Source organism: Podarcis filfolensis (assembly GCF_964270895.1).
Source record: "Podarcis filfolensis genome assembly, chromosome: 9".
In the NCBI taxonomy this organism is placed as follows: domain Eukaryota; kingdom Metazoa; phylum Chordata; class Lepidosauria; order Squamata; family Lacertidae; genus Podarcis; species Podarcis filfolensis.
The window spans coordinates 59,581,929-59,605,101 of NC_139610.1; the positions used below are offsets into that span (position 1 = coordinate 59,581,929).

Genomic DNA, 23,173 nt, shown 5'->3' on the forward strand with positions numbered 1-23,173 from the left:
ATTTTGTAAATGTGTGATTTGCTGGGAGGAAATGTTGATGAGATTTAAAAGAACAGAACACGTGACATGCAGAACAAGGCTGTTGTGCAAAAGAACATCCCATCACCGACTCAAAATATTGTGACAATTTTAGAACCTAGGAGGTATCACCCTCAATTTCTAGTGATATTTTCACAACAGTCTATCCCTGTTTTTATGGTAGCCTTTCATGAAGATTATGTGTGACACTGTGATGGTACACTAGTAAGATGTTAAAATAAAACATGCTTTCATTTTCAGTGGCTGAGCTCAGAGCAATGTTAAAAGATAATAAGCAACTTGTTTCAGCAATAGGAAAACCATTACCTGGACAAAATAAACCAGGGCAAATTCTGACCTCCTATATGGAATCAGAGAAAATGTTTTTAAAATAAGTCATTTCAATCTCTCACAATAGAAAGTCTCAAAACTGAAATTATTATATGAGTGGTTAACTTGGCCACTGTATTTCTGTTTACCATTGTATATTATTGAGGTAACAAAAACATAATAGAAAGTTGGAATGTGAATTTCATCAAGGATTCCACTACAATATAGACAGTCTAAAAACCTTATTCACAGTTATATGTGCAAATACCTACTTGTGTTGGCAGTATTAATGCTAGAACAGATAGGGCTTGCCAGTAATTTGGTATTTTTCTAAAAAAATAAAATAAAGCACATCCTTTTCACAGAGAAGTTGCAATCCTGTGTACGTTCCCTTCTCTGGTATAATGGTGCTTTTCAGGGTGCTAGTTGAAATGATGCACATCTCCCATTCCTGCCTAGTCATACCTCTCTCATATTCACTTTGTTGCTTTCTGGTGCCTGTTGGTTATATTTCCAAGCAGGCTTTTGAACCAGCCTCTTGTTTTCCCACCATCCCTTTGAATACAGCACCACTGCTTTAATCATCAAACAGTAGTAAGCAGGGATATACCCTGATCCTGAATGTTCAACTTGCAGGTAGGTATAAGAGCCATATCTCCCTGCATGTGGAGGTGAGACCAGAGACACATCAGTACCTCAACAGCCCTTCAAGTTGTTGCTTTTCCCCTTTCATTTAAAAAGTACCAAAAAACCCCCCTATTCAAACTTATCCCCAGCCTGAGAAAACCATACCTGTAAAATGCATAGAGGACAAGGAGATTTCCTGTGATTCCGATAGAACCAATGACAAGAACACAGGAGCCTACAGTGTAAAGAACACGATCAGGAACATCTACTTTTATTCGGTGCTGAGTTCCCATATTCTGTGTCTGAAAGCAGGAGAGGGGGAAGGAACAGAAGAGGAAACAAAATGTCACCCCAATCTATGTGTTTTCATTGAAATGATTAAAACATGCCATGCAACATTACTTACCACAGATAACTGCAGTATTTTAGTCAATCAAATATTTATAGCTTTAAAAAAAACCACGGAAAGGAGAGTTTACAACAGAAAAGCTGACAAATGTTATTCTCATATAAGCACACTTCAATAATCCCTTGGAATGGATATGTAACAATGGGTGCTGGTCTGGACTTTTTACATGGTTAATTTCTATGGATTATGATATCAGTGCAGCTGGTATGAGTTTATAATGAAATACAGGCGACACGCAACTTAAGGACTCCTGGACAGTTAAGTCCAGTCAGAGGCGACTATGGGGTGTGATGCTCATCTTGCTTTTCAGGCTGAGGGAGCCAGTGTTAGTCCACAGACAGATTTCTGGGTCATGTGGCCAGCATGACTAAATCGCTACTAGCACATGGAGGACCATGGCGAGTGCCAGAGCACACAGAAACAGCACTGACCTTCCCTCCACAGTGGTACCTATTTATCTACAGTACTTCCACTGGTATGCTTTTGAACTGCTAGGTTGGCAGAAGCTGGGACAGAGCAATGGGAGCTCACGTGGACTCGAACTGCCAACCTTCTGAGGCTCAGTGGTTTAGACCACAGCGCCACCCGTATCCCTACTGCCAACTTACAAAGTCACGTAAAGCCAAAACACATCAGGTTCAATAGCAGGTGGGATTGCCAAAGTTTCCTCCCACTCCGATCACCCACCCCCTTTCCCCTTTTTGCCAAGCACATAAAGCTAAATGCACACAAGTTAAATGTGTCTAAGTGCAACAACATCCACGGTAAGAGGTATCCCAAATAAGGGGTCTCCTTATTTAGACATTATTTTCCATATGCAATGGCATATGGCAGCTTTCTCCAGCATGGTGCCCTCCAGATGCCTGGACTCCAACCAGCTCCAGCCAACATGGCCAATGATCAGAGTTGATGGGAAGACACCAGGTATCAGAGACACCAGGCTGGTACATGGGAGGAGAGGTGGGGAAATGGGTCAGGAGGAAGCTTGTAACCCATCTTTCTAGAGAGCATCTTGCGTACCTAACTATACAGAGTGAATCAGACCAAACTAACCTGTTATTTGGTGAACATATCAGAGGTAAGATAAAAAGTGATGGGACCCACTATCTCAAATAAAAGAAAATACTGTAATAAGTGAAGTATTCCACAAATATATGAAAATTATATGTAATTAATCAGCAGGGAACTAAAAACTAGTGCAAACTCTTTGGGTTTTTTTTAGCTGGAGTAGAACCTGAACGTATTTACATCATTGAACCCAAATTGGGGGGGAAAGAATAAATAATGATGTGGAATAAGGACAGGACTAGCTAACTAACTAATGATGTTGTAGTATACTTGCTAGCTTCAAACAGAATACAGACCACACAAAAACCCAGTATCTGGATAAAGCTATGTTTGAACAATATAGTTTTATGGCTCATCTGGACTTCTGTAGTCAGAGCTCTTAATGGGCTGGAAAACAACAAGCAAGACAGTCTACTCTTTTCCAGAATTCTACTCTGTTGGAATTCCCTGCCTATTGCGAAGATGAAAAGCTCGGTAGAGAAATGAGGTAAGATCTCTGGTGTGCCTCTACCATGCCATAATGACCACTCCGTCTCTGTAACTGTTAATGTTGGTGACAAAACCTTTTATTTCTATTCTCTGGCCTAAAGGCCAGAATAGTTATAGTTGTTTTGCCAAAGAATTAGGCACATTAACTTATTTCAACTTACTTTGCAATTCACATTCCTAACATGAACTATGCTTACTTTCCCCCATGTAAGCTGAACTAGTTAAGGTGTGCCAAACTAGATACTAAACCCTTCTTGGTTGAACCAGAACCAATTTAAGACAGCTTTAGGATAACTACACAGCACATGCTCATGCAGCCAATTGTACCATATCTTTTATTTTAAAAAATCACACACACCTAAGGAGTCTGTATCTTCCTTTCTATAAGCACCTAGAGCACTGCACAAAAATGCTAGTGGTGAGAGTTGAGGAATCCATGTATTTTCCTATTCAGAGCTGCCTGAAATATGAAGCTTAAAGGGGTGTGGGAGCCAAAATATAACACAGAGGTGCTAAAACCTCTACTTTATGTCACAGTCGCTGTAATGCATTCATGGCTAAAAACCTTTTGTCAGTGGACTGCTTGCATGCCAGAAAGCTTTACACACTCTAATTTGTCAAAGAATGATTTAAAAGAAGAAGACTAGATTGCTGGCTGCTACATCAATCAAAACATCATGTAAAAAACATTTAGATGGAGTTGCCACCTTCAGGTTTCAATGCCACAAATGGAAAACTCTTCAGTCATATAATATATATAAAATCTCAGCGGAGAACACCTTTTTGTGGCAAATTGCTATTCTTTTCCTCAGGGTCTCTTTCTAGCAAGCAAAGCTGTTGCAGGGAAAGAAGAGGGAGTTTCAGAGTGACCAGTGGAATGGCAGATATAGGAAACAAAACAACCACTTCCAAGATGCTTTTCTCACTGAGACATAAAACATAAAGGCCATACTGGAATAGCTCAGTTGGTAGAGCACAAGACTCTTAATCTCAGGGTCTTGGATTTGAGCCCCAGGTTGGGCAAAAAAAATTATGCATTGCAGGAGGTTGGACTAGATTACCCTTGTGTTCCCTTCCAATTCTATGAATCTATGATATCTCAAGGATAAAAGCATGGAATCTATGATATCTCAAGGATAAAAGCATGGAAGAGAGTGAGTTGACAAGTGGCTGAGAAGGAGAGGGTTCAATCACAGCATTCTCTTGCTATCTCTCCCCGTTTGCAAAGAATCATAGAATTTGCTCCATATGGTTATAATAATAGTCAACAAAAGAGTGGCGAAAGCTGTACTGGGATGCAATCTCAAAAATGATAGAATGATCTCGATACGAATCCAAGGCAGACCTTTTAACATAACAGTAATCCAAGTTTATGCACCAACTACTGGTGCTGAAGAAACTGAAATTGACCAATTCTATGAAGACTTACAACACCTTATAGAAGCGACACCAAAGAAGGATGTTCTTCTCATTATAGGGGATTGGAATGCTAAAGTAGGGAATCAAGAGATAAAAGGAACAACGGGCAAGTTTGGCCTTGGAGAGCAAAATGAAGCAGGGCAAAGGCTAATAGAGTTCTGTCAAGAGAACAAGCTGGTCATCACAAACACGCTTTTCCAACAACACAAGAGACGACTGTACACGTGGACATCACCAGATGGGCAGCATCAAAATCAGATTGATTATATTCTCTGCAGCCAAAGATGGAGAAGCTCAATACAGTCAGCAAAAACAAGACCTGGAGCTGACTGTGGCTCGGATCATCAGCTTCTTATAGCAAAATTCAAGCTTAAACTGAAGAAAGTAGGAAAAACCACTGGGCCGGTAAGATACAATCTAAATCAAATCCCTTATGAATACACAGTGGAAGTGAGGAACAGGTTTAAGGATTTAGATTTGCTAGACAGAGTGCCTGAAGAACTATGGATGGAGGCTCGCAACATTATACAGGAGGCAGCAACGAAAACCATCCCAATGAAAAGGAAATGCAAGAAAGCAAAGTGGCTGTCCAATGAGGCCTTACAAATAGCGGGGGAGAGAAGGCAAGCAAAATGTGAGGGAGATAGAGAAAGATACAGGAAATTGAATGCAGATTTCCAAAAAATAGCAAGGAGAGACAAGAAGGCCTTCTTAAACGAGCAATGCAAAGAAATAGAGGAAAACAACAGAATGGGAAGAACCAGAGATCTGTTCAAGAAAATTGGAGATATGAAAGGAACATTTCGTTCAAAGATTGCCATAATAAAGGACAAAAGTGGTAAGGACCTAACAGAAGCAGAAGACATCAAGAAGAGGTGGCAAGAATACACAGAGGAATTATACCAGAAAGAAATGGATGCCTCGTACACCCCAGGTAGTGGGGTTGCTGACCTTGAGCCAGACATCCTGGAGAGTGAAGTCAAATGGGCCTTAGAAAGCACTGCAAATAACAAGGCCAGTGGAAGTGATGGTATTCCAGCTGAACTATTTAAAATTTTAAAAGATGATGCTGTTAAGGTGCTACACTCAATATGCCAGCAAGTTTGGAAAACTCAGCAGTGGCCGGAGGATTGGAGAAGATCAGTCTACATCCCAATCCCAAAGAAGGGCAGTGCCAAAGAATGCTCCAACTACCGCACAATTGCACTCATTTCACACGCTAGCAAGGTTATGCTTAAAATTCTACAAGGAAGGCTCAAGCAGTATGTGGACCGAGAACTCCCAGAAGTGCAAGCTGGATTTAGAAGAGGCAGAGGAACCAGAGACCAAATTGCAAACATGCGCTGGATTATGGAGAAAGCCAGAGAGTTCCAGAAAGACATCTACTTCTGCTTCATTGACTATGCAAAAGCCTTTGACTGTGCTGACCACAGCAAACTATGGCAAGTTCTTAAAGAAATGGGAGTGCCTGATCACCTCATCTGTCTCCTGAGAAATCTCTATGTGGGACAAGAAGCTACAGTTAGAACTGGATATGGAACAACTGATTGGTTCAAAATTGGGAAAGGAGTACGACAAGGCTGTATATTGTCTCCCTGGTTATTTAACTTATATGCAGAATTCATCATGCGAAAGGCTGGGCTGGATGAATCCCTAGCCGGAATTAAGATTGCTGGAAGAAATATCAACAACCTCAGATATGCAGATGACACAACCTTGATGGCAGAAAGTGAGGAGGAATTAAAGAACCTTTTATTGAGGGTAAAAGAGGAGAGCGCAAAATATGGTCTGAAGCTCAACATCAAAAAAACGAAGATCATGGCCACTGGTCCCATCACCTCCTGGCAAATAGAAGGAGAAGAAATGGAGGCAGTGAGAGATTTTACTTTCTTGGGTTCCATGATCACTGCAGATGGTGACAGCAGCCATGAAATTAAGAGACGCCTGCTTCTTGGGAGGAAAGCAATGACCAACCTAGACAGCATCTTAAAAAGTAGAGACATCACCTTGCCAACAAAGGTCCGTATAGTAAAAGCTATGGTTTTCCCAGTAGTGATGTATGGAAGTGAGAGCTGGACCATAAAGAAGGCTGATCGTCGAAGAATTGATGCTTTTGAATTATGGTGCTGGAGGAGACTCTTGAGAGTCCCATGGACTGCAAGAAGATCAAACCTATCCATTTTTAAGGAAATCAGCCCTGAGTGCTCACTGGAAGGACAGATCGTGAAGCTGAGGCTCCAATACTTTGGCCACCTCATGAGAAGAGAAGACTCCCTGGAAAAGACCCTGATGTTGGGAAAGATGGAGGGCACAAGGAGAAGGGGACGACACAGGACGAGATGGTTGGATAGTGTCTTCGAAGCTACAAACATGAGTCTGACTAAACTGCGGGAGGCAGTGGAAGACAGAAGTGCCTGGCGTGCTCTGGTCCATGGGGTCACGAAGAGTCGGACACGACTAAACGACTAAACAACAACAAAGTCATTTTAATTACATGATTTAGTGCAGTAAGATACAGACACTAAATTACTTCCCAGTTTTTATCCTGACATTGTGCTGGTCTGTTTTTATGCCTTTTGTGCTGTTTTTGTATGCTATTCTGACACTTGGGTTGCATTTTTATATTTTACGGTTTTTTGCAAACTACCCAAAGAGTGTGGTTGATGGAAATGCAATGAAATAAAATAAATACTTTTTTATTATTATTTTCTTTCAGCTGCCTCGGACTTGGGAAAGGAGGGAACAAAACAACAACCATAACAACAAAAGCTTCAGTGAGTTAACTGGTAAATTTCAATTACCAACCTGTTCAATGAGAATAATGATGCTGCACAAGATCACACAGAGAAAATGGCTGCAAAGCATTATCTCTATTCTGAGACAAGCAAACTGATATAACTGTAATTAACAAATGATACCAATTAATACTGCATTTCAACTTAGCAGGGCACGAACAGAACAGCTCAATTTATACAACCAACATCACCCAGCAGTAACCCCAGGATCCCTCAGATATTGACGCTCATGAATCAATGTGTGAGGTTCTTTCTGAATTCAGCTGTTTTGTATTTAATAGAACATGACAGCTATAAATGTGGTTCGCATCAAAGCATCACGGTGCACAGAGCTGATCAATACAAATAAAAGAAGGCACCTACTGATGTTATTGTTTCCCTGTTTGTTGAGTTCTTCCTCTTTAACACACTTTTTTATTTAGGAACTCAGGAAAGTGGTTACACACACACACACACACACACGCACACACACACTTTAGGTTCTGCAACAAAATTTTGTCATGCATATACTTTGAGTGCCCTTGTTCAGGGCTCTAAGACACTGTTCAGGGGAAGATCTTGCAAGGGGCTTGATGCAGAGAAGAAAGGATGGAGCATTCCAACATACTCAGTTCTCCTGAAAATTGACCCAAGGGTTCCCTAGCCCTGTTATCAATGTGCAACCCATTATCAGCACTGTATCTGTTTAGTGGAAGGATTGGACATAACTTTTCTAAATACACTTTCTAAATAAACAAAAAACTGAAGGACCTTCTAACCAACGATGTTCCCCTTTCCCCCACTTGCACAGCTTCCTCCCAATTTTCCTAGCTCAGGAGCTGTCCTTGCACAGCAACTGAATTGACGGAACAGGAACATATGACTCATCTGAAACACCAAACAGCCCCACTTGATGCACTAAATCATCATCATCATCATCATCATCATGTCAGAATGATGGTTTAAAACGGCCATCAAAATCCCAATTCTCACTTTAAAAAAAATACCACTTCTGGGGCCCCACAAATGCACATGTGACAGTAAAGTGATTTCTTTTATTACCTTATTTCTGACGGCTTGTCAAAGGGTATTGTTTTTACCACTCTTCAGATCAGAGATAATTTAGAATTGTATTTTTATTTTTATTTTTTGAAATTTAGGGTAATAATTTCAGAGTAAAACTGGGGCAACCCAGTCAGATGGGCAGAGTACAAATAATAAATTATTATTATAATCCAATGAGCCAATGAGAACTTTGCTGATAAATTTCCAGAAACTAAGCTGCATATTCAATTAAACACCTTAGAAGCATGTGAGTTTTGAAGCTTGGTTTCCTGCAATGTGCTAATTTACATGTCTTAAGACTAACATATTCAGTAATGAATAATGAGCTTTTACGGAAAAACCTTCTATGTCTTCCACATCCAGTATGGCCCACCGGCCATTTTCAGGACAAAGATTCTCTCCCATTGTTTTACAAGAGCTGGATGTTTGCATCAATAGGCCTGTTTTCCATGATGAAGGAGTGGACAAGGAGGAAAGGAGGGGGAGAGTGATATTGCTGCATTGGGAATAACCTTTTAAAAAATGGAACAATCATGTGCTCAGTGATGAAGTAGACAATACTTTGAAGGGAAGAGGGTTCATGAAGCCAACGCTCTGTATTAAATCAGTTTCAAATCTAACAACAATTTATGAGGAACAACTGGACCATAATGGATCACTAGGGGATGCAGGACTAGAACTTTTCCCTCTCACTTCTAAATAGTTGCTGCAGTAGGTAACTGCAGTCTGCAGGACAGCTTCTCCAGAAAATTCCAAAGAGATCAGAAGCCTGCTGCACAGTATCATAGAGCAGGGCTTTGATGTGGTTGCATCTGTTTTTCCCTTTTATAACATTTCACGTGCCTCAGCAACTTATGGCTACACTGTTGGCCCTTCATTCTACCGTCCGAATGCTAGGGCTGAATCAAAACATTGTGCCACAGAAGCACAGCCCAAATGCCCCCAGTCTAGTAGACCAACATTTTTAAAAATAAAGAATCATAGAATTGTAAAGTTGGAAGGGACCATGAAGACCATTTAGCCCAGCCCCCTGCAATGCAAGAATCTTTGCCCAACACGGGGTTCAAACCCACAAGCCTGAGACTACGAGTATCCATTTGCTTTACCAACTGAGCTATTCCAGCATTTAATGTACCATTCAGACACCATTTCCTGACTTCTGTGATCTTCTTCCAATTCTCATGGTGCCACCCAAATTAATCACTTCAGCCAGCTTCATGTTAGGGTCAGCTCTGCCAAAAGCTGATTACGCTTAAGTCTGAATTGCATTATTTCACTAAATGGCAGCAATCAAAGAAAAACACCCAACACTTAATATTTTCACCATCTTTGAAGAATATTTAACATTTTCTGGCGTACATTAGTGCATGTAGGTTACTTAACATCTATTGAAGATTAATTGTAGCAGAAGGTATGTTTATAGTTTGTGCATCAGATTATGACCTTAATAATATAGAAGTACTTTGTGGACGCGCTATCTAGAGCCAACAATAAATTTCACTTATGAGTTTCCATGGCATTTGGAAAGGTCTGCCATTTAAACATTTATTGTCCAATTCCTGTCAATCAGATATTCAACAGAACTTGAGTATTCATGATTTTTTTATGAGAATGAAGCTAAAGTATATTGAGTTCAGCAAAATGAACTCTAACAGGGTCAGTTGTTTTTCACCTGTTTGTCCTTCAAAGCATGGTCTAGGTATACAGAGTTAACATTAAGACTTGACAAAGTTCACACATACGGCATTTCTTTTCAGATTTAGAATATACTGAAATCTAAGCTCATGAAGTAGATCACATATAGAAAGTAGAAATACCGTATTTTTCTGTGTATAAGACGATATATTTTCCTTTAAAATAGTAAGCAAAAATTGTGAATTGTCTTATACACGGATAGCAGAGGGGCGACGGGTGATTGGTGGCAGGAGCCAGCAGACTGGCAGCGGCAATTGGACAGGTGATTGGTCGCTGCGATAAGGCCTGCTGACGATTGGCTGCAGAAATTGGGTGTGCGATTTATGGCAGTGGCGAGGCGTGCATGCAATCAGCTGTGGTTGCATCGAGTGGGCAGGTGGGCTTTTGGTGGCAATCGTTCGTACGATTGGTGGTCATGGCAATGTGTGAGATTTGCATTGGCGGGCAGGTTGTGGAGCAATTGGTGGCAGTGACCCCCCCAAAAAAATAAACCCCCAACAACTCTGGAAAATCTCTCCCCTAAAAAAGCTCAAAAAAAATTGTTGCGGTCCAAAAACAACAGGGGTTGTCTTATACATGGGGACGTGTTATACGTGGCAAAATACAGTATTTTACTACTCATGCTTATCTAGAAGTAAGTTGCAAAGAATGGATCTTAAATGTTCTGTCCAGAATGTTTAGTGTGAAGTTGCAATTGTAAGAACCTGATCCTACTGTTTAGAGTGCAAAATTAAATTAAATACAGGAACACTTGAACCAATGCAAAATAATAAGTGGTGGCATTGCATGCATGCAAATTCCACTGTGCTGATGTGGCTGCACCATGCACAGCCCTACTTGAGTCAAATGTAGGTCAAGAAGAAAGAAGCACAGGGGTTAAGCGGGTGAATAGTAACATAAACCCTTTTCTATCCCTGTCAACAGCTGGGGAGAGCTGGCTTGGTGCCTGATTTGGCTAGCCAAAGCCCTACAGGCAGCACGACAAAGTCCTTGAAGCCTGACTAAAGCCAAGTAGAGATGAATAGGCGGTGGCAGATGGCTGTGACCCAGAGCCAGAGCTCCAGGAAGCCCACCACCAAAGGAAATTTGGTAGCAGCAGCAGGTAATCAGCAGTTCTGTGGAGGGTTCCCAGGCAGGAGACAACTTGTTCCAGAGCAACAAGGAACCATTCAAGCCCCTTAAATTCATTCATGAATGGATCTCAGTACACCAGCCTAATGCCAAGCACTTCTTTGCTATTCAGCACTTTCTCTGTAGGTCTACTGATATGTCTGGAAAGAAAGAACAGGTGAACAAGAGATCTTGACAAAAGGCAAAGTGACTGTTTGTAAAACTCAGGCCGTCTTGACTGCTGGTTCCTGGGTCTACACATCATAGACAGGCTCTTCACAAAGGATTCCATCTGCTTATACCTAAATTAGTTTTCATCCTCCTTGAAAGCTCATGACCTCTTCAGTTCCATGTCCAAGGCTGGTTGTGAGTTTAGAACATGCCTTGAGATTGTCGTTGTTGTAGCTTGCTAGTTGCTCATGACACAAAAAATGACTCTAGGTCACAACATATTTAAGAGCATAAACAAAAATACATTATAATAAAATTGCATTTACATAAGAACACATGCCATTCATAAATTGATAAATGGTATATAATCCTGTTATGTAGTCAATGAATAGTAGGCATATCAAAGGTCTCATGCAACATGGAGCGTATCACAAGAAATGAGGATTTATTCTCTGTGATGGTTCGATTTGTAAACAGCAGGCAAAACAATTAGGGGAACAGGCCCACGATTGTAACAATCTGTTCCAAAAAAAGCATGGATTTGCAAACAACACTGCGAAACAGAAAATCTACTTCTCAGCCCCCAGCTTTTCCCATAATGCAATTACCACAGCATGTGAATAAAAATAACTCTGAATTCTAAACTGGAAGTTGAAGGAAGAGGAAAGGGCAAAGGCAAGTGAAGGCAGAATTTTGCATGCTCATTGCAAATATTTGCAAGGCATCTATTTGAGAAAGATGCATTTGTTATAAGAGGTACAAATTCATAACCATGATTTTCTTAACTTATAACTGTTCTCCCACCAAGGCCTCAAAAGGATTTTGGCTGCGATTTTATACTTGGTGAGCCTCACTGGATTTGGTGACTGTTTGGTGGTAATCATACATAAGATCAGGTTGTTTTATTAGGCCAGTGTGCAGATGTTTGTGCATGTCCAAATTAAAGCTTAGCCAGTGACAATTTGGATTTCCTTCTCTCTCTTTTTGCACCTATACCCAGACAAATTCTTATTCCATTTGACACCTTACTGGTGTTCATCTTGCTTTTCATTAGTGTTTTATGTGTGTAGTAGCTGTCTTTAAGGGCTCTTTAGCAGTCACTTCAAATCTTTGATTCACACATCCCTCATCATCTTCTTTGCACTTTCTCTGTAGTACAGCTTCAACTGAGTTAAGAAAGCAGCGTTTAAAGGCACTGGATTGCACTAGGTATGTGGCTTGTTACTTTACACAGCTGTTTAATGAATGCTCTGGGTAAAAGGTATGACAAAACCATAGTGGATTGCCCAGAAGCGAGAGTGAATTGAGGGGGAGAGGCTGAAAATGAAATATAGCTGTCAAGAAAGAACATTTGAAAATGTCTTCTATGTTCAAAATGCAAAGGATCAATCAGGGGATGTTATGACAGGTGCAGAGATAGCCAGGAACACCTCCTACCCACTATGCATAATCATTTCTATGTTGTGAAGTCCCTACATTCTTCATTTACATTTGTAGTGTCTTAAACACATTCTGAAATCCACTTGAATTTCAAAAATGAGCATGTCCTGTAAGTGGGCTGAGAATCTGTCAGTGTATTACGCTAGTACTCCAACATCTGCACTGACTCTCTGTCCTTCTCTGGGCAACATCCAGGATATGAGTTTTAATCCCTAAAAGGATAAGGCTCAACCAGGACTGGTCCAAGATACTTTGGCACCTGAGGCGAACCACAAAATGGTACCCCCCTGCCCCCTGCACCAGGGACGATGGGGTAAGTGAAGATCTATATCAGAAACAAGATGGGGAATAAAGATCTGCATTGGGATCTGCTGTCGTGTGGATCTTGATCCCTGAGGTGGTCATCTCACCTTGCCTCATGAGTGGGCTCAACACACCTTAGATCAGGGATACACAACTCATGGACCTCCAGAAGTTGCTGGACTACAACTCCCATCATTCCTGACCACTGGTCGCACTGCCTAGAGCTGATGGGAGTTGCAGTGCAGCAATATCTTAAGGGCCACAGGTTCCCCACTTCTACTGTGTCTGTGTCTGTGTCTTAGGCACTGTCTCATCCCAAACACTTTGTTTCAAGATTTGCTGAGGGTACCTTCTTGATGACACTAATGTTAACTATTGCACTACAGGAATGAGTGTGGACACAATGATTTGCTCAAGAAAGCTAACATCAAACCATCAGTTATGTTCGTTAACCATGGTTCATACTCATTAAGAAATCCAAAGCTTTAACTAACCGGTGTTCTCCTAAGTTTGGATACAATGACCAAGTTTGCACACAATACAAAACTGTCATTTAGCAAAACAAAAATGAGCTACAAGGTGTTTTTGGCTCATATTCTTCATTTTCCCCTAGTCCAGTGCAGCTACAAGGAAGCATGAAGCTTTTACTTCTCTTTCAGCATTATTCCTGAACCCTAAATTGTATTAACTAGTTTATCATAACTACGTTTAGTGAGAATAAGCTAGCTCACCATAGACAAACTGCAATTTGTCAAAGCCCAGACATCACAAGCTACAGTTACCAGTAATATAAAAAAAGCACAAGTTCACTGTAGCTTGACCTTGTAATACTAACCATGGTTCAGCCTTACATACAAACATAGCCATTGACAAATTCTAGCTTCTAGGGCAGAATTGGACATATTCAGACTCCTTGTGCCTGCACTTGAGGAAGAAGTCAGAGACTGCAGGACTGACAAGAGTTTTACACATACTGCTAACCGATGGTTTGAAACCACATACAAAATAGGCCATTGTGTTATGTGCAGAAATCCACACTATTTTTGGTTCCTGGCCAATATCAACAACAGAAAAACTGCAACATAATTATTTAGAGCTTAAGAACTAAAAGCAATAAGCCTGCAGACGTCTGAAAGTTTTTAATTTGATAATCAAGGAGTGGTTTATATTTCTGCTTCATTTGTATTTAGGTTTGGAAACTCTGCTATCTCTGGAGACAGAAGCAATCTTTGAAGCAAGTTTGCAGTTGCTTTCCTTTGAGCCTATATTTCCATTATATCAAAGCTGGGAAAGAGTTAGATAAACCTTTGTACTGGCCACTGTTTGTTTAATAAGAAAACAGATTAAAAAAACCTAAAGTGTTGCATGCAGGGTCATAGATACATGTCAAAGGAAGTGTTGTACAATACTGGGGGGGGTGGAGAGAATAAGTTAAAGTGCTAAAATTTGATAGGATACTGGTTCAGGCACGGGGGTGACAATCTGAGGTGGGGGAGTACCTCATTGATACACCACAAGAAAAAGGCCCCAGATCCAATCCCTGGAGTTTCCACTTAGGGCTGGGAAAGACTTCTGTCTGAAACAGGAAGTCTGAGCAAGAGAGTGTAGATAATACCAAATTTACCACTGGTCTGACTAATGATGTGACCAGGGTTTGATTTAACTCTGTCTAGTTCAAAATAATTCCATAACGTATATCTGGCTTAGTTTCTCGTAGTCTTGTCTGTAAATAACATGTAGCCCATAACATACCTAGAAGTTTCACTAACTTCAATGCATATGATTTAAGTAATGCAAATGGTTCAAATATGAGCCAGTACAAGTGTCATAGCTCACTCCAAACACAAGCATAGGAAGGGGGGCGGTGAGGGCAGCTCGCCCCGGGTGTCATCCCTGAGGGTGACAAAATCCCCCCTTGGTGGATCGCCGCACCACCCCCCTGGGCGCCAATCGCTGTGCTGATCACCCCCAAGGGGCACCCATTGCTATGCTCATCACCCCCCTGGGTGGCTTGCCCTGCCCTCCAGGCGCACAGCATGTGCACCACTCCGGGTGCCAGAGCGGCTAGCTCCGCCACTGACTTCAAAGAACTGTAAGAACAGCAAATACAGTGGGATTTGCTGGTCATTGTCCAGTTGTTTCTCTTAACCTCCATTCAGAAATTGTAATAAACTCTAGCAGAAAAGCCTTCATTCATCCTGATCTACAACCCGGGTAAAGTAATATCATCCCTTTGCACTAATGCTATCAATGGGACAACATAAGCTTAAATCCAATTACTTTGGCTTAACTAATATAAACTACTCACTGCAAATTACAAGTTAAATTCAAAAGATCTCCTAAGCCATGGTTTAGGTTATGGCAAACAAGCAAATAATTCCACTTAATAAAAAATGGTTTGATAACCAGATTTCTTAACAGACTAGAGTTAGAACAAACACAGTTCTAAGTGTGTATGTTACATGAAACTGTAGTTCACTCTCACATACAAATGATGAAGAGAGAAGAAATGTTGGAAACCCAAGACTTGGGCTTATTCATTATAATTAAACCATGGTTTCTTGGTGTTGCAGGAAAATACAGGCCCCTAAACTGAAGTTATTCTAGAAATGTGTCATTTCCCCATCTACATTCCTATCTGCCAAATATTATCAGCAAGGTTTGGGTCACAAACCAATCCATGTGACTATTCCCAAGGTTAATATAGCTGCTTCTTATATGTGAACTTCAGGATAAAAATAGTAGAGGTCAGAAACCGAACCAAATAAACAGACAAGTACAAAAGGGGCAACATGTCTTTTGTACAAAAACTTTACAATAAGGGCATAATACTTTAAAGCAACATCTGCAAACATTCTTTGACTCAATATGCAGAATTTAGCCTTTCAACCATCCATAGCAGTGTGCCAAGTGTTTAAAACCTTCTTTTTTCTTTTTCTTTTTGAAGTTCAATTAGGCAGCAAATACAGAAAGTTTGTCAAAACTCTGCTGGGTTGCCATACATGACTCATGGGTTGTGTTTGACTACATAGATCACAAGTTGTTCTTGACTATTGAGATTCATTCTGTAAGTCAATAAAAATCCTCCTGACTCTTTCATATTAAGGTAGATACAGAGTTCAATATAAGAAACTAAGGGCTAATGTTTGCATGAAAAACTAATTTCTGTGATACTATTAGAGAGAAGGTGCAACTCCGTCATCATAACTCTGTAGTGAAAGCACAGGAACTGGATACATAAATTTAAACAAGGCAATGAAGCATGTTAGACTAGGGCACACTGATTCTGCACAAGCGTAATGGCACAAACTACACAGTTGTATGGCATTGTAAAAATGTTATTCCAGTGCTGTGGGCAGATTGAGCTAGGAGACAAATATTTACCATTAGGATCAGATAACTGAGCAATGTCTGCTTATATTAATTAGTACTTAAGACACACATCTTATTGTTTTGTTCTTATTCAAACTTGTCAATAGTAAACTGTGACTGCATAAGCAATAGGATTTTTTTCCCACTCTTGTTTTCCATTATATCTGAGTAAAAATGCCAAACAAAAAAAAATTCATCATACTGTAAAGTTGTAATGGCAAGTTGTTGACTACATGCTTTGAATTGCACTACTTAGCAGCCAACTCTTAATGGTGCCTAACAAGCATGTCTGGCTGGAGAATGACAGCTTTTCTAAGAATCCAGAGGGAGCCTAAGTATTTTAAGCACTGTCTGATTGTACTGCTGGCAGTTTTCGCACAGCTTTCCCTCACCTGTTGTCCTTAAATTTAACAAGGATTATTACCAACATCCATTTGTGAACAGACCACAGTGATGCTTCTAAAAGTAGAATGTATTGTAGCTGATCAGTTTTTGCCATTTTTGTTTCACAGATAAAATCATAGCTCTCTTATTTAATTAAATGGCAAACTTCCCACCATGCTCATTCTGTCAGAACCACAATTCCAGCAGTCTTATCTTCTGATATGTAAAGATTTCATTTTCTATTATCTTTGAATGGGAGTAGAACTAAGACCAATTAATCATACTGGTAAGATTTAAGAGATTACCATCATCCAACCCTGGTATGCTTAAAGTTTTCCAAAGGACTGAATAATTTATTTTTTCTCATTAACAGCAACAACAGAAGATTTTTTAAGCTGTATTTTGCAACAAGCTAAGATAACATGGACCAGCCCATCTACAGAAGTCTTGCGAGCAAACAATATTTTTAATGTTAAAAAGAGACGTATAATTTTGGAGTGTTATTGTATGAAGACATGCCAGTTAAACTATCAGGGGCTCCTTCATACACAAAGGCTTTTCATCCCCTCTCCAGAGCTATAAGAACAGTCCACAAATGTATATGGGATACAGCTAGATTAAAACACCTTCTTACTTTGGTGCAGGAAACTAGCAATGATTCTTATACTAGGACAGCAGCAACCAACAGCCTCAGTATGCCACCTGCCCAGGAAAGCCTCCACACAGGGCAATTTCCTTGGACAAGCATCTTTTTAGGATCACATACTAAAGGGGAGCTAGAGTTCAGTACTCCGAACGCTGCTCCTAATTAGCCAATCTGGCATCACTCAAGCACAAATAAATATATTAGCAGGTGTGGGGGAAGGCATGCAGTAGTACGAAACATGCAATCAAAGGAAATAAAATATTATATAATATCAGTGTATATTACTTCTTCAAGGCTTCCAGATCTCAAAGCACAATGCTGGTGATTCCTGTTGTAAATTATTACATATGTTGCTGTTCCACCAAACACCATGAAATGCATCATGTATTGCAGTACCTTTTAGCACTCATAGGTGGCATGTATTCCCCCTCTCCTGAAATGATTCAAGTTCCAAATATTTTTAAGCTAAAGAAAAAGATTCAAGTCAGAACTGACAACCTTGCTATGGTTAACAAAGAAACCAATCTATCCCTAAACTGAGCATCCATATATCTTCAAACACAGGCAGAAGTGGTAAATGTAGTGTAACCTGTATATGGTCTCTTGTTATATTGCAGATTTCCCGGAATAGTGCAGATTTTCCACAGGTGGAAATAGGTACCCCAGCCTCCACAGACATGTCAATATTCTGGAGCTAGTTTGGAAGTAACACGAAATATTTTGACCAAGGTCATACACCACCCATGACAAACCTTATGTGCATTTTCTCTTATATAAGCAGAGAGTGATCTTGCTGGTCCATAGATCTCACCAACTCAGTCCAAGCCTGTCTCCTAAACAGCCTTTAAACAAACAAAATCTTCAGGGGGAAACAGTACGAGTTTTGCTACCACAAGACATGGTGGTGGCTGCTGATTTAGATAGATTTACGGGGGGAATTAGACATATTGATGGAGGGTGCCTATCAACCTCTATTAGCCATGATAAGTAAATGGAAGCTCCAACTTCAAAGGCAGTGTAGACAGGACAGTGTGGAGTTGTTGCCTTCAAACCCTGTAGGTTTCCTGGAAGTAACCGGATGACTGGAACAGGATACTGGACTAGACGAACCCTTGGGTATGAACCAGGAGGATTCTTCTTGTGCTCTTTGATTCTTCAAGCATGGGACAAAACAATGACAAATGTTTTAACTTGCCAGTGGTTACCCTTGCCCAAAGTATAAAAGAAATCAAAGTAAAGGTTAAGAGAAGGAAGAGAGCCTGGTGAACCTAGGAAAGCATAAAATGTGAAGGGATAAAGCCCAAAGGAAACAAAACCTTATGAAGAAAAGGAACATTTCAACACTGATTCCCAGCACAAATAACTCACACAAAGCATAGGGCTACAGACTCCTGTGATGAGCAGAATGGAAAGGTCTTCCAGCCCATTCAATGAACACAATGGGGTGGAAATTAACCACTTGTCTGCAGCTCTCAAAGGAGCCTCACTTGGCACTTTGGGCCTTTTCATAGGTTGCTATTTATTTTAGGTACGTGTTTTTGAAATTCAAATATGACATCAGAGAGCTGGCTCCTTGGAGAGTCCACAGAATAAACCTAGATTTGTTCCTGGCAGGGTAATTTATGAAATAGAGAAATTTTGCTCTAAGTCATGCATAAAGCAACACCCATCTCTCTTCTTTTTCAAAACAAACTTAAAGGATATAAGAAAAATTCTTGTGACAGGACAGAGTATAAATCTAAAGACATATTCTTATTTAGAGTGCCTATTTAAACACACTGTCTACATTATTATTATTATTACTATTACTACTACTACTACTACTACTACTACTACCACCCACTCTTCATGAGAAGGTCCCAGGGTGGGTTAGAACAACATAAAATACAGCATTAAAATAGTTTAAATCAAATGAACATAGCTGCAGCCTTGCTGGTAAAACTATTTATTTATTTATAAAAGTATCTAAACCCCACCATCTCATAAAATGTCAGGGCAATGTGCAACAATATGTATGCAATAAAAATTAAAACACCATTTAAAAAGTACAAAATAATCATCATGATGGTTTGTGAGGGTTTGTAAAGCTGTTCTTTTATATTGCATTTTTATGTTATGAACCGCTCTGAGATCTACAGATGAAAGATGATATACAAATTTAATAAAATATAATAATGATTCCAGTAATGCTGCCCTTAGATTTTGAACTTCTAGAAAACCTAAGAGGGTACAGTCGTACCTTGGAAGCTGAATGGAATCTGTTCCAGAAGTCCGTTGGACTTCCAAAATTTTTGGAAACCAAACCACAGCTCCTGCACTCAGTCGGAAGCCGCAGAAATGCCGTTGGGCGTTCAGGTTCCAAAGAACGTTTGCAAACCGGAACACTCACTTCCAGGCGTTTGGGAGCCAAAACGTCTGAGTACCAAGGCATTTGGGATCCAAGGTATGACTGTATATTCATTATAAGTTGAACAATGTTTGTTTTCAATCGTGGTTTTTTAAAAATCACTATAGTTATTTTTCCATCAGATCAGTTAATGCTATTCCCAGCTTACTAGTCTATAAATCATTTTAGGGGTTCTATAACAGTCACGAAAAGATGCCTGCTTCTTGGGAGAAAAGCAATGACAAACCTAGACAGCATCTTAAAAAGCAGAGACATCACCTTGCCAACAAAGGTTCGTATAGTTAAAGCCATGGTTTTCCCAGTAGTGATGTATGGAAGTGAGAGCTGGACCATAAAGAAGGCTGATCGCCGAAGAATTGATGCTTTTGAATTATGGTGCTGGAGGAGACTCTTGAGAGTCCCATGGACTGCAAGAAGATCAAACCTATCCATTTTTAAGGAAATCAGCCCTGAATGCTCACTGGAAGGACAGATCGTGAAGCTGAGGCTCCAATACTTTGGCCACCTCATGAGAAAAGAAGACTCCCTGGAAAAGACCCTGATGTTGGGAAAGATGGAGGGCACAAGGAGAAGGGGACGACAGAGGACGAGATGGTTGGACAGTGTTCTCGAAGCTACCAGCATGAGTTTGACCAAACTGCGGGAGGCAGTGGAAGACAGAAGTGCCTGGCGTGCTCTGGTCCATGGAGTCACGGAGAGTCAGACACGACTAAACGACTAAACAGCAAAAATATTCATATCCTCCCATCAACTTTATAAACCACAACATGGACACAAGGAGTTGCAGTGGTTCGCTAGCCTGACAGATGATGATGATGATTTATTACTTATATCCTGCCCATCTGACTGGGTTGTCCCTGCCACTCTAGGACAGGAGTTCTTCTGTGCTGCAGACATGACCCATAAACCATCTAAGTTTTCCTAGTGAATATTCCTGTGGTTTTTTGTAAAAAAAATCTTATCACATAATCACAGTTCTTTATTTAAAATCAGGAGAAAAGAGCAAGCCATTCTTTGGAGAAGGGGAGTGTTAAAAAAAAGGGGGGAGAACCTGCACAAACACACCCAGAAGTTAATGGAAAACAACTTCTTTTATCCCTTATCACCTCCTATGCTGCCTTGGAGTGATGGAAGTGGGAAACCTACAACATCTTAAGGACCACAGTGTAGTCACTTATCTTGCTGCTTTGAAGAGGATTTTTAGGAATGCTCTCAAATACAGCATAAAAATCAATTCTGAATGAATGAATGAATCCGCTCTGAATAATGTTCATGTCCTTTTTATGTAATGTTTGGTTTTTTTACTGAAGTGGACACCACAGCCAGTCTGAGGGATGAGCTCAGTGATGCCACGCAACAATTTGATTACTTTGCCACTTTATCACCACCAAGTTCTGAAGACTCCTCCTCAAAATGATCTACAACTCACAAAGGGTGCAGAGCAGAGTCTCCCTATAAAAGTCTATGCAAATGTTGAGCTATGAAGCCAAGTGGCACAAACCTTGTTTCCCTAAGAAATGGCCCAAGTTCCCTCTAAAGCAACCCCCAGCTCAGGAGAAACACCTCTAATCGCCCATCAGTAGAAATGAGAGCAGATGGGATTCTATCCTACCAGTAAAGAGAAATGCACAGTGTGCAAGAGTCAAAAAGGTAAAGGTGAAGGACCCCTGACAGTTAAGTCATATAGCACCTTAAAGACTAAAAGAATAAGGCTGTGATCCTGTAAATCCCACTGGACTCAATGGGGCTTCCTTCCAGGTAGCCATGGCTAGAATTGCACTGTCGGGGTGCATTCCTGTACCCACTTACCTGGAAAGGAGACCCACTGAACCCAGCTGGACTTACTTCTGAGCAACCACACACAGAGATGCCCTGTGCTATTGTGGAACAAGTTTTCCAGGTGCGGCCAAGAGTGTGTGCAGCTTGTTGGAGTCTGCTGAGATGTTAGGAACTTCGCAGAAACCTGGTCCTTGTGGTTAATTGTTGCGTTTCGACGCCGGCTGCTATGAACGTCTCGTTTTCAAACTGAAGAGAGAAGGGCAGCAAGTCCCTTTAAATAAATATATAATGCATTAAAATAAAAAAGACGCAGTGAGAGACACTTTTTCGCAGCGCGGCGCGCCCCTGTGATTGGCTTTTGGGGCGCTCTTCTTCTGCACACTGAAACTCCTTCGCTCCCGCCCCAGACCCACGAAGAGGCCAGTGGGTGGGGAAAGAAAGTCGCCCCCCCCCGACATGCATCTCCCTCGGCCCACCTACGTGTCCGAGGAGGAAAACTCCATTTCTGGGTCCCGTAGGAGGAAGAGGAAGCCTCTTCGTCCCGAATGCCCTTTCCCACCTGCCCGCGCGCCTCGCCTGTACCTGCTCGTGCGCCTCTGCCATGCTTCCCGCGCCGCCGCCGCCGCCGCCGCAGCCCCAACGCAGACGCCGCCGGAGGAGCCAAGCCAACGACACCCGCTTCCCCTCTCACTCTTCCCCGGACTCCATTCCTCAGGGGGCTGGGGGGCGGGGACCTCCGTGGCCGGCTTCGCCGCCGCCGCCGCCGCCTCGAGCTGCTCAGCCAGGGAGAAAAGTGCCTCAGGGAGAAGGAAGGCGAAGCTGTTTCGAACAACGTGATTCTCCTCTCGCAGCAGTTGTTGTGTGGGGTCGTTAGTTCCCGCCCGGACAGAGAGGAGGAGGAGGAGATGGAGTCGGGCTGCTGGCGCCTTGGCAGCTATTTAACCTCGCCGGCGCGCTGGTCATCATAATAAATGAGAGGCAAAAGCGCGGCCGGGACTCTCCACACACTTCTCTCCCCCCCCCCTTCCTGCGCGCGCGCCGCTTCGCGCGCCTCCAAACTCCCCGAGGGCCCATCAGGCGGGAAAGCAAATGAGGGCAGAAGCAGCTGTGAGGAGGGAGAGAGGGAGCAGCCGCCGCCGCGGAAGGACGTGAGGCGTGGCGCGCTCAGTCTCAAGCACCAGCGCCATATGCTTCTCTTGTGTCAATGTCACACGACGAGGTGGTTTCAAGAGCTCTAGCCCTTGGGCCGCCTGAGAGCGAAACAGTTTTTTAAAAAATGTTCTCGCTTATGAGGAACTATCCCTGCAAGTTGAAAAGCAGCACACACACACACACACACATACCAGGCAGCGAAGTTCTAGCCCAGCCCTTGGCTTGCTATGCTGGTTCTAGCCATTTGCTAGGAGTTTCATACACGCGCAGGTTAGAGTGTCGGACTAGGAGGACCTAAGAGATCAGGGTTCAAATTCCAAGAAGCTCACTGGTTGACCTTGGGCCACTCATTGTTTCTCTGCCTATCCTACCTCACAGGGTTGTTGTGGGAATTAAAGGAGGAGGGGAGAACCGTGAGCTCCTTGGAGAAGAAGGTTGGGATATAAATGCAAGAAATAAATACCTAATACAGTGGTACCTCAGGTTACGGATGCTTCAGGTTACAGACTCCGCTA

At 41.6% G+C, this 23,173-nt stretch overlaps 1 protein-coding gene across 4 annotated transcripts in view; it reads right to left on the reverse strand.

The window, feature by feature from the left end:
* LOC310742250 (melanopsin) overlaps positions 1-22,587 on the reverse strand; it is a 48,429-nt gene extending 25,842 nt beyond the window's left edge. For 2 of the 4 annotated variants that reach the window (XM_083571429.1, XM_083571426.1), the window contains exons 1-2: positions 22,089-22,587; positions 1,141-1,277 (exon numbers count right to left, since the gene is read on the reverse strand). In XM_083571429.1, the coding sequence (XP_083427555.1) occupies positions 1,141-1,277; positions 22,089-22,109 (158 nt within the window). In that variant the 5' untranslated portion in view covers positions 22,110-22,587. Of the gene's footprint in view, positions 1-1,140; positions 1,278-21,572; positions 21,778-22,088 lie in introns of all 4 variants that reach the window. The other 2 variants (XM_083571428.1, XM_083571427.1) reach the window with 2 other exon arrangements.
* Between the last annotated feature and the right edge of the window lie 586 nt (positions 22,588-23,173).